Source organism: Manis javanica, chromosome 1 (genome assembly GCF_040802235.1).
Source record: "Manis javanica isolate MJ-LG chromosome 1, MJ_LKY, whole genome shotgun sequence".
In the NCBI taxonomy this organism is placed as follows: Eukaryota; Metazoa; Chordata; class Mammalia; order Pholidota; family Manidae; genus Manis; species Manis javanica.
This window is the reverse complement of record NC_133156.1, coordinates 187989810-188005080: the sequence shown is the minus strand read 5'-3', so window position 1 is coordinate 188005080 and position 15271 is coordinate 187989810. Positions and strand designations below refer to the sequence as shown.

Below are 15271 nucleotides of genomic sequence, written 5' to 3'. Positions count from 1 at the left end.
TCAGACCCTGCTTTTTCTTTTTAATTTTCCATCAAGTCACTTTCAACACAGGCCAACTATCTTCCCTTTACCTCACTACCTACGTTCGAATGAAACACTGACCTCTACTGAGAGTATCAGACAGCAAAGTTTTTAACACACTTTGCTGAACTTAAAATTTAAGAGCAACAACCTTTCTTCTAAATAACAGTTCAGGATATCACTAGGGATGTATACTTGGAGGCTTTAAATATATAAATTACAGAGGAATTAATCAGAATAAAATTGTTTAATTCTTTGTCTACCTAGAAAACAGCATTAATTTCTTTAAAGTCATTTCAGTTTCAACTTACTGCAAACCTAAGGAGGAGGCAAGACTTTCCAACCCCAGAGTCACCAATCAGAAGTAACTTGAATAAATAATCACTGCAAAAAGAAAAAGAACATCACATTAGTAAAAAGCATACTGCATTGTAAGTTCTATAACAAAAATACACCCAAGAGTAACAGCTCATTGAGAAGGACTACAGCTCCTAAAAAATCTATGAACAGCTTAATACAAGCTAAAACTGCAAACATGCAGAAGCCCTTTGGTCAATCACTTAACATGACAGAATTATGTACAGGATAGGCAATGACACAGTGACTTCCACTGTATCACTGAAGGTAAAAATGAAGAGAAACCTAAGTAATGTGCATCCTTGGAGACAGAAGTGTCTTTACACTAGATAAATCCCACTCCTCTGCAGTATTAGAGTAAGGGAGTTAACTTTCCATTGCACTGCCAATGAAACATGAATCTCTCCTTCAAATTCTAAGATAAAATAATGATTTCATAGTGATCCACCAATAAAGGGGCTTTTATGATCCTTTCCTGGCATCCACCTGCAATTCTCAAGAGCTCTTATAAGATAAAAAAAAATCATTTAACTCTTAACTTCTGAAAGCCTGTATTATACGAATTTAAACTAGGTATGTGGTAAAGTCAAAGGCTCTTTATGCAACTGCACAACTTTACCAAACATTCTAATAAGTATTAAAGCATTCGTCAGAAAACACTGGAAGCTAGGCTCTGTTTATTTACATTTACCACTGCCAGGCCACTCAAAAACCATCCTCAGGGACTCCTTGGACCTGAGGACAACAGACTGCCCACAGTCTCTAAGGGAATCCCTCATAGATCCTTTCTCACTCTGACCAATTCTATATATTGTTAAACAATTTCAAAAAGACAAAAACTCCAGAATTTACAGATTTTTTTTAAAGAAGATACATGTGATTTTCAATTTTGTTGTAATTTAGTTCTAAGGAAATCATACCTGGGTGAATCCCAAATTACATTCACAACTTGAATTTTTATTACAATTATCATTTACAAGTAAGCAAGATGTAAAACTTTTAGATGTGATTACCTTTGTGAATATTCACTTACTTGTTGACCTGGATTTACATGGTGATATGTATCCTGTATCATTTAAAACATATCCTTTTGGTCTTACCAAGTTACCATAGTTATACTATAGTTACCATAGTACACTTATTGTCCCTAATTTTATCTGAAGGAAAGAATTAGAAAAATAAATAAAGTGTACCAGTCAGCAGCAAAATAAAGGTAGAGAAGGAAATAAGAAACTTTTAAACAAGTCACTAAGAAGGCGACTGAAGCATACTGAGTAGCATCTTTTGCAGTTTGAGATCCTGAACAGGCAGGAGAGAGATAATGCTTACAAAAATGTACCCTTAATGATACCTAAATACCAAAAAAATTTTATTAGGCAGTAGAGTTGCTGACTCACGTTAGTACTACTGATAGCTCCTCCTTAATTGGTCCAGATAAATTAAGAATGCTGAACATTGAACACTGGCAATGAGTATATTAAGTACTTTTCCTCAGCAAGAATAATCACACAACTGATTACAAAGTTTTTAACAGAAATTTCAACATAACAGATGCCCTGAATTTACAAATCTCCCTGAGCACAGTGCCAGGCATCAAGTAAACACTCAATAAGTACGGCCTGAATCAGCTGTACTAGGCCCTGTTATAATAACGGACAGCACTGGGCCACAGATGATGCCTGATACAGCATTCATTATATTAAAAGATAAACTCTATTTCAGAGTAACCTAAGTCTGGAAAAAACATGAATACTTCTTAATTGTGTTACAAATTATATTACAGTTTCACGAAATTAGTCAATTTTCTTAAAAATCCACTTTTTCAACAACCACATTCTTTAAAAATTTTCCACATGGAATTATTTAGTTTTCCTTTTTTATTTATATTGAGGTACATACAATAAAATGTACAAATCTTACTGTATGGCTTGATGAATTCTGACATGTATATATTCATGCATCCATTACTCAGATCAAGGTATCAAACATTCTTCTTTTTGCCCCTTCGCCTATTTCAACCATTCCCCACTCCCGACCCTACAGCAACCACCATACTGTTCTGTTTTTATGAGTCTATTTAAGTTTTTTGTTCATCTGTTCTGTTTTCTAGACTCCACATATAGGTGAAGTCACATGGTATTTGTCTTTCTCTGTCTGACTTATTTCACTTAGCATAATACCCTCTAGGTCCACTCATGTTGTTGCAAATGGCAAGATTTCATTCTTTTTTTTATGGCAGGGTAATAGTCCACTGTACATATGTAGCATATCTAATCATCTCTCTATGGGTATTCACACATTGTTTCCATATTTTGACTATTGTAAATAATGCTGCTTTTCAAACAGGAGTGCTTCTGTTTTTTCAGGTTAGTGATTCTATTTTCTTTGGGTAAAACAGCATTATTTAAAAACATTAATTTATAAGTTCCCAATAATTTAAAGTTCACTGCCATCATAAATAATAGGAAGAGTTGAACACTCTTGTCTATAAGGAAATTATCATTGCAAAAGACAACTATTTTGTTCTCTCCCAAACCATCAGCTTTACTAACATGACAAGCAATATGGAGAATGGCAAACAAAATCAAACTCATAAACTTCTTCCCCTTATTGAATACACACATCTGGAGAGTGTGACCAATAGCATGTTACTGGCATTGGGACATTTTAAATTACCTACTACTGTAGTAGCTTATTTCTAAACTATTATTGCAGTGAATATTCAAGAGTCCAGAGATTTTTGTGTAAAGATATTTTTGTAACTATAATTTATAGAACAGAACACAGCAACAATGTTGATAGAAAATAGCAGATCTAAAATTAGAAAGCACAAGGTCAGAATTTTGGTACAGAGTCAAAAACAGTAAGACTTCAAATATATTCTTCCTTTATTCCCCAAGAATGTGGATTGAGTTTTCAGCCTACAATACAATTTTGGTTTAAGTGAAAAGACTGCATTATGCTAGTCCAGAAATCTATAGTGTCACAATTGTAATCCCCTCTCCTAAATTAGATTATTCTAGTAAATCCTATCCAGTTCCCAAATCAGGACTTCTAGTCTTTTTCATGTCTAATTTACAATGACATATTAATAATAACTGCCACTTACTATGCTCCTATAATGTGCCAGACCCTGTGCTAGAGATTTTAAGAGGCATTATTTCTAATCCTAACAAGAAGCCTAACTGGGTGTAGAGGGTGCTAAGAGAACCTATTTACGGATGAGGAAATTGAGGCTCATGGTGGTGAGCATCTTGCCTGAAGATCTTATAGCTAATATTCATCTGGATTCAAATGCAGTACAGGTCTTACTGGCTCTAAAACCCATGCAGGCTTTGAAAGGTAAAGAGGTAGAGGACACTGGCTTGTTTTTCAGCAAACATGTATTACAAAGGTTGTGGGACATCTACTCTTTTGTTCTCTTGTATGACTTGTCACTTCCTTCAGCACCACTAGAGTTCCTGTGTCTTCAGAATTCTAACTTGAGCTTTTAATTTTTGGAGCACTTTTCTAAACAGCTAGAATGGAACCTGGAAAATTAATGTATTGTCTCTAAATACCAAATAAAAGGTCATGTTAGTGGTCAATTATGCGGAGTTTTTTTTAACTGCTTGGCTATTTCTTTAAATTTGGAGAAAAGACTTAAACCCTCTCAAATTCTTGACATTTGATTACTTCGCTTATTTTGACTAATAGACTGCTTTTGTCCTTAGTGGTGGGTTTTAAAAATCTAATCACAGAAATAGTATGTGCTTTATAAAATTCAAACAATACCTTAACATGAAGTAACTAAAAAGTCCTTACTTCTTTTCTCCAGCCTGAAAGTCAGCTTTGAATTGTGTCCTGTGAGGCATACTTAAAGTGAGTGAAGAAAAAGGTGGTATCAGACACAATTATTGCAGTCCAAGCTTTCATTAATCATTCCATTACTCATACCCCAAAGGCTAACAGTATGTAGTTTAATAGTGAATTAAAGTTTATTTGGTCATTATATCATACCATAATCATGACTTTGTTTTAAATTTGATGTGAACTTAGTTTGTCTGTTTTCAAGTATGACATTTATATAAAGGTAAAATAACACGATTCCTATTATGCAAGTGAATTTGTTCCAAATGAAAAAGAACAAATTTACTTTCCAATGAACTTCTTAAAATGGGTCTTTTCTAAGGTATATTACAGCTGACATTATGACATTTGTATTTGGCAGGTACTGTTAGGATTAAAAACAACTATACATTATAGTTCTCCACTATTATGCTTTTGTCTTTTCTTGGTATGTATTTCCAGAGGATGAAATGTTGAAAGTTGTAATAATGTTAGTCATGTTTTTCTTGTAAAATATTCACTGACATGTGAACATGTCTGATAATCCAAATTCTATTTTATAAAAGAAGAAAAAATGAGTATTCTCATTAGTACAAAAAGTTGACTTCATATACTTGTGGCTGTATAGAGAATGTGCTGATGCTATCTGCTTAGAACCTTGACTTACTGTACCTGCTAGAAATTATTTGTGTTATGATGGGTGTGCTGAACAAATTCACAAGGGTGTTAAGTCATTGAATAAATCCTTGGATTAAAATTTTTTCTTCCCCTCAAATAACATTTCTTTCTTCTGTTTATAAAGGTAATACAAGCTTACAATAGATTGTTAAAAAAGTATAAAGAAAAAATATTAATTAATTATAATCCTACATCTGATTAGTGTCCATTTTCCCCCAAAATATTTGTGTGTGCATTTTTAAAAACAAAAATGGGTTATACTAAACAAAATGTTCTACAATCTTTTCATATAACATCATTGCACATAATAGTCTTTTGAGATATTAGAATTCCCAGTAGCATTTCAGACTGAGAAACAAGAAGATTCATCCCTTACTTCATATTTTATATATGCAATTTGGTAACTTCATGAAAAGGAAAGTATTTACCTAATTCAAATTTTGAACCCAAAATCTATCTTAGTAATAACTTTTAGAATGTTGTTTCATGCTCTCACAAAGGTGACTTTTTGAAGGTACAGAAAATGTTAGTGCTTACATACAAAAATGGCATACGTATCAATAATGTTCAGATCATAAATGATGGAAACAGAGAATCTCCAAAATTGCTGAAGTGGACCTTGAGTGGACTCACAGGAGAAACTTAACAGCAAAAGTAAGTTTTCATTTGTTTATTATTTTTGAAGCTGTACCATCCAGTCATTAAAAAGCCTGTTTCTTTGAATCCACCCCTTTTCTTCCACCCTTAATCTATGTCAATCTTTAACTGTCTTAGCTTTCTCATTGAATTATCTCTTTAAATTATAATGCCTGCTCATGGTACTATAAATTCAAGCAGTTCAAAATAATTTTCTCTAATAATAAAAATACTTGTGCTCAAAAGCAGCTTTCACCTAAGGTTTTATTTTACAGACTCCGGTATTATTCATAGAAGGCACAAGTATGTCTTTCATGTTTCAAAAGTATCAGAAACTAGCTTTTCAAACATTGTTTGTACCCATTTCACTAATGCCTTCATAGTTTTTTTAAACATTTTTATTTTGAAATAGATTTTCAGAAAAGTTGTAAAAATAGTACAGAGAAGTCCTGTATACCTTTCACTTAGCTTTCCCTAATAGTAACATCTTACAAACCATGGTACATTTATCAAAGTAAGAAATTAACACTGGCACATTATTAACTGAACTACAGACTTTTATTCCAGTTTCTCTAACATTTCCATTAATGTCCTTTTTCTGTTCCAGGATTTAACCTAGGATACCATGTTGTATTTAGTGATTATATCATGCTAGCCTCATTCAGTCTGTGAGTCTCTCAGTCTTTCCTTGTTTTTCATGATCGTGACACTTTTGAAGAGTACTATTAGGTATTTTGTAGACCGTCACTTTGCATTTGTCTGTATTTTCTCATGACTGGACTGGGGCTCTGGACTTTGGGGAAAATACCAAAGAGTTGAAGCACTCTTACTGCTTACATCTTGATAGCAGTATGACACTACTGATGCTGTTCACCATGACCAACTAGTTAAGGTGGTATCTGTCAGTTACTATTTTTCCCTTTCCTCATCTATCAGAAACCAGTCATTAAGAGCCCTCACTCAAGGGAGTGGAATTAAGCTCCATCTTGTAGAGGGAGGAGCACTCAAAAACTTTGTGGGCATATGTTAAAATTACCACAGTAATAAATAAATATTTGGGGGGATATATTTGAGGTCATGTAAATGCCCTACTTCTCCAAGATTCGCCTGCTAATTTCATCATTCATCAGTGGACCACGCCTACAGCAGTTATTACTGCCATGATCTATTAGTGATTTTCAATTTCTCATTCCTTCTACATAATATTATTTGGGATCCTCCTGCATATGTCTCTTCTCTCCCATTTAGTTATATTTAATTATTTGTACCATTTTATGGACTCACAGATACTGTTATTCTTTGGGTTATTACCCAATGCACTGTGGTTTACGTTTGTGGCTCAACTGGTATTTTAGCCATTGAGAGAACTTACAGGTGGGCTACTGTGTCCTTTTAATGTGCCACTGTCCCCATCCATTTTCTTCCCTAGTATTTTGCCCAAAACGTTAATCAAGAGTGGCCAATGATATTCTTTAGCTGTATCTCACAACGGAAGAGGCTTCATTAAAAATGCAAAATTAAAATGTCCTCTGATCTCTTAGTACAAGCTTTGTAAAAGGCACAATGATAGATTTTGGATACATAGACTTAGAATAAGTCATTTACCTACACACTCACATATAGATATCAAACATAAGAGTGGAGAAAGTAGACTCCACAGACTACTCAATATGAAGTGTCATTGTAAATTAGACTAGAGTAAAAAAGACTAGAGTAAGTTCCAATTTGGGAATAGCAGGTAATCCAGTTTTTTCACTTAAACCAAAACTGTAGGCCAAAAAACTCAATCCAAATTCTTGGGGAATAAAGGAAAACTATATTTAAAGTCTTAATATATGTTAAATTATTTTAACTCTTTGTACCAAAATTCTGACCTTGTGCTAATTTTAGATCTGCATATTTTCTATCAACATTTCTGCTGTGTTTTGTTTTGTAAACCATAGCTACAGAAATACCTTTAAGCAATTTCAAATCTCTGAATTCTCTTGAACATTCAGTATACAAATAGTTTGGAAAAGCTACTATATTAGTAGGTAATTTAAAATGTCCCAATGCAAGTAACATGCTATTGCTATCACACTCTCCAAGTGTGTGTACTCAGTAAGGGGAAGAAAATGTTAGTTGCCTAATTTACTGGCTTCAATGTTAAATTCTCTGTAAGTTAACCACACATAGTGAATTGGAAACAGCATATGTGCACTGTGAAATCCCAGGCCCTTGAGTTAAAATTCCAATTCTGCTGCTTACTCTGGATGCCCTTATGCAAGCCCTTTAACTATTCTCTGCCTCTGTTTCCTCATCTGTAAAAAGTAGGACACTATTTCTCCAAAGGATTGAGGGAAACAATGTACATACATAAAATCTGGCTGGTGGTGGGAACTCATATTATTAGTGTTGACCCCATCCCAGGGCTAGCACCAAGGGTTCAAGAGTCCTCAGCGCAGTATTCCTCTCCAGCTACATCAAACTTAACTGAAACTTTCTGTTAGTAGCAGAAAACATAAGCCCCCTCTCTTTCTGCACTGTCTGTCCTGCCATCCTATTCTTTAAAATTATCTAAGATTTAATTTGTGCTAATACTGATATAGTGATTATATTGAGACTGAGTCATCTTTTTAACTAATTGTAAGCACCAGGGAGATGAGTTCACATTTCATAATTAAAAACTAAAATCAAAACAACCCGATTCCTAGCATACTCTGATGACAGAGCAAGAAAGGGCTGGCTGTTTTCTTCAACAAGCTTCTTCAAACATGAAATTAGCCATGTGTGTATTTATACACATACATCCCCTGGAAGATTTTTAAAAGTCTGTATTGGAAAAAACTGATAAGGTAGACAAGGACAGAGATAAATGTGTGATGATTATATGTATGCGAAAAGCTTTAAAACTGAAACCACCTGCCATTTACACATATATGAACATTCCCTTCTAGAATACGGAAGTCAAATAACTTTTGCACAGCACAGTAGTTTCTTCTTGAGACTCAGAACGGAGGTGGTACTAATCACATTTTATCGATAAAAAAACAGGCTCAAAAAGAATAACTGAATTGTATAAGGTTAGTGGCAGTCTGAACTTAAACTTGGAGTTCACAACTCCAAATGTTATGTTCTTTTTATCACACCACATTCCCTCTGTATTTTATATACTCAGTTGATAAAACTGTCAGTAAATATGCTAAGTCATACATATAAAATCTATGAGAATGAATCAAATCATCTATGAAGTAGCACACAGGACCTGACAAAATATAAAGAAACGTCATTTACCGCTTAAATTAACTCAACATTTGGTTAGTAAAGAAGAAATTAGCTCAGCTCAAAAAAATGTGGTAAATTTTAGAGTTCAGACTTTATCAACTTTAGTAACTGATGAATGCAACTGCTCTTCATGAGGACTGGTGCTAGCCACCAATGTACAAGTAAAAAGCACTAAGTAATTATCCACAGTATATATTTCACAAAGTTGCTTCAAATGTCCTTTTGTAAATCTAGCTATTCAACAATTTTTCTAAATTCCATCTAATCCACTTAAGAAAGACTACTATTATACTTGGCTAGGCATTTATCCTAACTACATCCATATGGATTTTAATGTAGTAAAGACACTACAGAGATGACCTATTGTTCTGAATGTGAACACTGATATTCTGTGAACTTAGTGTGCCTTTCTTTCAAGGCACTTGGAAACATTTCATGTATCAGTAACTTAATGAGAAACAGGTAAGTAAACATTTTAAAAAACGAAGAGAGGTGCAGAATAGGTCACTGAAGTAAAGCCATGCCCAAACAGATCTCACATTGTAAAACAAATTAGTTCAGAAGACCAGATTTAAAATTAAACTGTCTACTCGGGTTTCTACATTTAAAGAGGGGTAGTAAACATTCTCATTTCTGTTTTTAATTTTAAATCAGACAGTCTTAACTTGCAGTTCATGAATAGGCCCAGGAAGTATGAGCAGCCTGCAACTTGTACAAAATGCTGAGCATGTATGCACACCGGAGCAGTCCACAGGGCTCATCAAATGCTCCTGAGATACAGGACCATAAATGGGTTAAGAGTACTGTCCTAAATCAAGTTACTGGAAAATATCCATAGGCAGAGTGGAAAGGACAAAAAAATAATTCCACCCACGTACTATTGTTACTTACAGGAAATACATAAGGCAAGTCAAGTTCATCATTGTCCTTGGAAAACTTTAATTACATAATTTATTTAATTTCATTTGTAATGCTCACTATTTTGAGGTGCAAACTGCATAATATGCCCTGCTTTAAGACCCTAGTCGACTGGCTGGCACATAAAAGTATGCACTCATTAAATAGTAGCTATTATTATTTTCAAATGATGTTTCCAAAGAGTGATCCCCCATGAGCAAAGGCTCATACATGTAACACTACCTATCAGAATTAGGAATCTACAAAGAACAGAGTAAAACTTAACAGAAACTTATTACAACCTTGGATTTAATAAAAGCAGGGTGTTCTGACCGAGTCAACCAGTCACAAAAGTACCAAGAAAAACTTCACTTCCTAATTTTTTGTACCCTATTTCTTCACGTTTCAGTCAACAAACCAATACTTGTTCTCTTGCTCCTTAGGGCATTGGGACTTTTTTTTCCTGCCAAATATCATTCCACCATTACCTTTTATAATACAAAATACTCACAAGGTAGTTCCAAAGAAAAGCCAAGACCTAGGTAGTCTTCCCTAATTCTATTCCAGACATCAAAGCAGCAATCTCAGTCCCACCTTCTACAGGAAAACAGTAGAACAGTCTCATCACACCCCACTCCACGTGAGAAAAAAAAAAAAGAGCATTTTGCATAACTTTCTTCCTAAAACTCCAAAATGTAGTTCAGATAGTCAGATAGAGTGGTAAAAAGCTGATGAGGTACATGTCTAAAATATGTCATTTACTGGCCTCCTACACCCATTTTTTATTTTTCTTCATCATAAAACAGTTTTTTAAACAAATCTTTAAAAATCTCAAAATCACAAAAAGCATTTTATTTAACCCTAAACATTTTCATGTATTAAGAGACAAGAGTAGATAACATTAGCAAAAGGAAGCTACACTTGATTATTGAGACAAAATTATTACAACTGCAAATAGTAAAACTATCATATATGTACGTCAAAAGCTGCCAAGAAGAAAAAAACACAGACACAGCCAAAGGAATGCTAATAGGACAAGACTATAATAAAATGTTATTAGCGCACAGGTAAATTACTAAAATTGATTCCAGAATAAAAAGGACTGAAATATCAAAGAAATAAAATACTCAGAAAGCAAAATTCTCTTTAAAAGCTAGTTAAAGATTTGGCAAGAGAATTCTTGATTCTGAAGCTCTTCCATCTTTAAAAGATTTAAAAAAAACAAAACAAAATTTGCTGCAATATATAAGAAACTGTCAATATCCCTCATTTTAAAAGAACTATGATGAAGAGGAAACTTTAAAGTGCGAAATTGCAGTTTTTTTAAATGACCCTACAAAAAAGATCATCCACTCCACACAAATTCTCAAGATTTATTTTGTAGAGATTCTATATAGCTAACGCAAACACATTACCCAAAGAATTATGTATGTTGATTTTCTACAAACATTAACTCATATTCTGGTTAGTGGAATTCTGGTTACTTTTCTTCTTTAAACTGTTCTGAATTTTTCAAACCACTACCAACACCACCAAAAAAAGTCATCAAGACAACCAACAAAAAGAAAATATTACTTTTGATTTCTGGTACTTTTCTAGTAAAAAAAAATTCTAACTAAAATTACATGAAAGCCAGTAATGACCTACTTAATGATGAAATAATGTCTGACAGTTAACCAAACTAAGTAACTTCTTTCACTTTCAAACCCTTAAAGTATTAAGAAAGTTTTATTCAAAGTACAGTGCTGACAAAAGAAAAAAAAAAGGGCAAATGTTCCTTGAGTCAACCATGACAGTAGGGCAAAGTTTGAAACACTGACTAAATCTTGCACCATGATCTCAAACATCATTCTGGAGCCATAACATTAAAAGAAGAAAAAAAAAAGCTAAAAACAGGGTAATTACTATAAAATTTTTCTGCAGTAAAGAACTATAATTGATCCAAGTAGACTACTATAGTTCTTCCTACTATAGTTAATTAGTATATTCATAAGTATACATACTTTATTCTTAACACATTCCTTATAAATGAAGCGGCCAAAATGATTTACTTGACACTAAAAAATCCACTAGAAGCTAAACTTTCTGGTATGAGAATAATGGTAAGTATTTCTTAACTCATGTGATGAAATAATCACTGCCTCCTTTACCACCTAGCCCAGAAAATCAAATTCTTTCTTCAGATCTACACGAAAAAAAAAAAAAGGTTCGATCCTTTCCACCCACCTTTTAGATTCCACTTCCTGTTGCTTTTTGTTTGTACTTAAAATTCAAACAAGTCTGCCATTACTGTACCATAAAGATAATCCTGGGTTGTCATTTGTCCTAGATCAGCCAAATAACATTTAAAGTAATCAACAGGACAGCTTAAAATGTAATCACTGATTGATACACACTATTTCTTATTCTCCTCACTTCCAAACCAGAAGCTTACAATTTAAGATTGTAAAGCACAAGTGTTCAGTAATAAAGCTACCAACAGGTAATCCTATGTCAACTAATTTAAATGTAAAATCCTGTTCTTTCTGAGAGAACCAAATCTTTTATTTTGTCAAGAACCCATTTTCATTACCAAATTCAGCAGTACCAATGAAAACTTTTTAAGTTTCTAAAAGGAAGAAGATATATTAGTAGATGATAAGACTAAATAAATATTTGGGATGTACTTGTAAACATTAGCTAGTATACTATTCTTTCATGTTAGCATATAATATGTATGCTGTAATACACATATATATTGTATCTGGCATACAGTAAGTGGCTATAAATGTTAACTATTAAGACAACATCATGGAATAATGAAAGGCATTCACCCATTAAAAGTTTTAACTCAAGAAAAAACAAGATTTTAAGGTTTAGAACAAGGTGTTAAAGCAAATGGACTTTTATTTGGGTGATGAAACTCCTAAGAACTTTTCCTTCTTTTTTCTATTTTTCAGTTTTTCGCTAATTACCATTATGATAGACAAACTTCATTAAAGACAAAAAAAAGACACTGCTTAAGTCAGATTGGTAAAAATCTGCTTGCTGATTGCCCTGGTGACCTTCCCTAATAGAATACTCAGCACCTTCACTCACCTCAAGTAATTTTCACTAATGCTTTTCTAAGGTTTTCCCGAAGTCCTAGATTATTTTACTAGACACAGTACCAGCATACTTAATGAAAAATACAAAAATTATTTCTGCTGAAGTTATTAACCTAGAGTCCTCAAAAAAAAAATTGTTTGGCATTATATTTATTTAAGAATTACTATCCTTGCCATTTATTAGCCATTCCTCTTCCTTTTTCCCCCTTGAAAAACCCTCCTTGCTTCTCCAAATCTAGTAATTAATTCTCTTACAAGTTTCTTTTTCTATAAAGTCTTCCTGAACCCAACTAGCCAACCACACCACTCCATCCTCCTCTGAAATCTTGTTGCTCCAATCCAGTCTGCCTGCCCATCTGAAACTTGCTATGTCTACTGGTATTTGATAGATATACAATTTTCTATTTTCTATATTCCATTATAGGGTCACGTACAAACTACTTGAAGGTAACAATTATATTCCTAAATCCTACCACTTCTGGAATGCCTTAGATGATATCCACCACCTAGAGGGCTCTTGGTGTTCTTTTACATACACTTGAACCTCACAACTACCCTGACAGGAAAATTGACTCCTACTATCCTATTTTACAAAAGGAGAAACAAATTCATAGACTAAATAATTTGTCAGGTTCTGTTCAACCAATCTTCAAGATCTATTTATATAGTACTAAATATATGTAGCAAATATAAGAAAGTCCCTGAACAGAAAGAGGTTTACAAATTTCCATGAAGTGGCAAATCCACTTTATTGTTGCCACAAAAACTGCTATATTAGAGACCTTAAGTTCAATTCTGCAGTTCTATTTATGCAAAATGAACTTTGTCCTTGAAGTCCTTGAAAAACAAACAAAAAAAGCCTGCCAACATGGTAAATATGGCACTATTAGAAAACTACCCTCAACCTCTCTTAAGTATGTGAAATTTTAATACTGTGGCTTCTGTTTAGAACAAAAAGGTGACATTTCAGCATCAAACCACAGTATTACAAAACTTGAAGTCAATGTATTTTGCAAGAGCCATGTGACACACACATGACAGTCAGCTAAACTGATGGGTGGACCTTCTAGGGGAAATGTTTAGCAGTAATTGACCAAAGCAGTAAATAAACTTTAGGATAAGTACAGAATTTTGCTTAAAAAAAAATTCCCACTCTTCTGCAAATTAACTGACACTGAAAAGGAACACCAATTCAGTCTCCTCCAATTATTCACTAACCTACATACATAAACTGTAGGAGGATTTTTTTAAGTGACATTAAGGAAAGGCCAACAAAGTTTTCCCAAGAAAAGTGAACACCAGTTCCCAGGAAGGTGCCAGGTATGTCACACATGCTGTGGTGACTTCCTGAGTAAGTAAAAAAAAAATGCATTAACTTTTCATGACACATCATGGAATCTCATTCCCTATCTTCGAGCATTCATTAGGTAATCCCAAACCTACAGATCTATCGTAGGGCCCATTCGTTTCTTTCAACTTGACAGCAGTGTTCCTTTAATTTGGTATTATCAGAAAAATGTCCCTACGTCTTAGCTTTTTTTCTTGACCTACACAAGACAAAATGACTTTAGCGTCCTCTTAAAAAAAATTGTCACAAATGCCCACGTTTTCAAAGAAGCCAGTGGGCTCCGTAAGTTCTTAAAGAGCTCCAAGAAATAACTAAAAAGAGAACTAAAATTTTTAAATCCCTTCTCAGCATGTACTCATTATCCTCAATCCCATGGAGTCCTGGAAAGCATCCATATTACCTGCAACCTGGCCGGGAGGATGGAAGGAGAAGCCAACAAGCTCAAAATTTACAAGTAAAGCTGGTTTCCACCCAGACGATGCTGACAGCTCCGCAGAGTGCGGGCGCAGGCAGGGTTTGACAGTGCCCTCTAGGAGAGCTCTCCTACCTAATCCCCTCCCCTTAGGAACAAGTCTTCCTTCAAAAGTCACTACCTCCAAAGGCAGCGAACCCTTTCCACCGCCCCACCACCGTCTCCCAAACACCCCACCCCCCTCGGCAGACTGTCCGTTCGCACCGGCCGGACACTCAGGCCCTCCATCCTGACCAGGTCCAGGCCCAGGCGACTCACCCCTCCGGCCCGTCCCCCGCTCCGCCGTCAGACAATGGGGCCCGACTCACGGCCGCCAGCCTCTTCCGGCCCCATCACCCGCCCCTCAGCCCGGTCGAGGGCCCCTACGCCCCAGCTCTCTAGCCCCATTTAAGCTATCCCAAGCTGACCCACCGACCCAGCCGACTGGTGCCCTCCTGCACTCACTATTCGGGATTCATGCTGGACATGTCACTGCAGCTGCCGCCGCCGCCGCCACCACCGCCGCCCTTGCTGCAGCCGCCGCCCTGACTCTCCGCGCCACGGGTAATCGAAGGACAGGAATGAGATAGGCTGCTCCGGGAGAGCAAACGTCTTCCCCCACTTCGTCCCCTTAGAACACAATCAGCAGCCGCCGCCACTCAGTTATCGCTTCCACCCAAAATGGCCGCCGGCGAACCAGGAAAT

At 35.2% G+C, this 15271-nt stretch overlaps 1 protein-coding gene across 1 annotated transcript in view; it reads right to left on the bottom strand.

The window, feature by feature from the left end:
- Window positions 1-15271, bottom strand: part of RAB1A (RAB1A, member RAS oncogene family) — a 27835-nt gene extending 12564 nt beyond the window's left edge. The window contains exons 1-2 of the mRNA XM_017673293.3: window positions 15032-15271; window positions 333-405 (exon numbers count right to left, since the gene is read on the bottom strand). Coding sequence (XP_017528782.1) covers window positions 333-405; window positions 15032-15054 — 96 coding nt within the window. The 5' untranslated portion in view covers window positions 15055-15271. The remainder of the gene's footprint in view (window positions 1-332; window positions 406-15031) is intronic.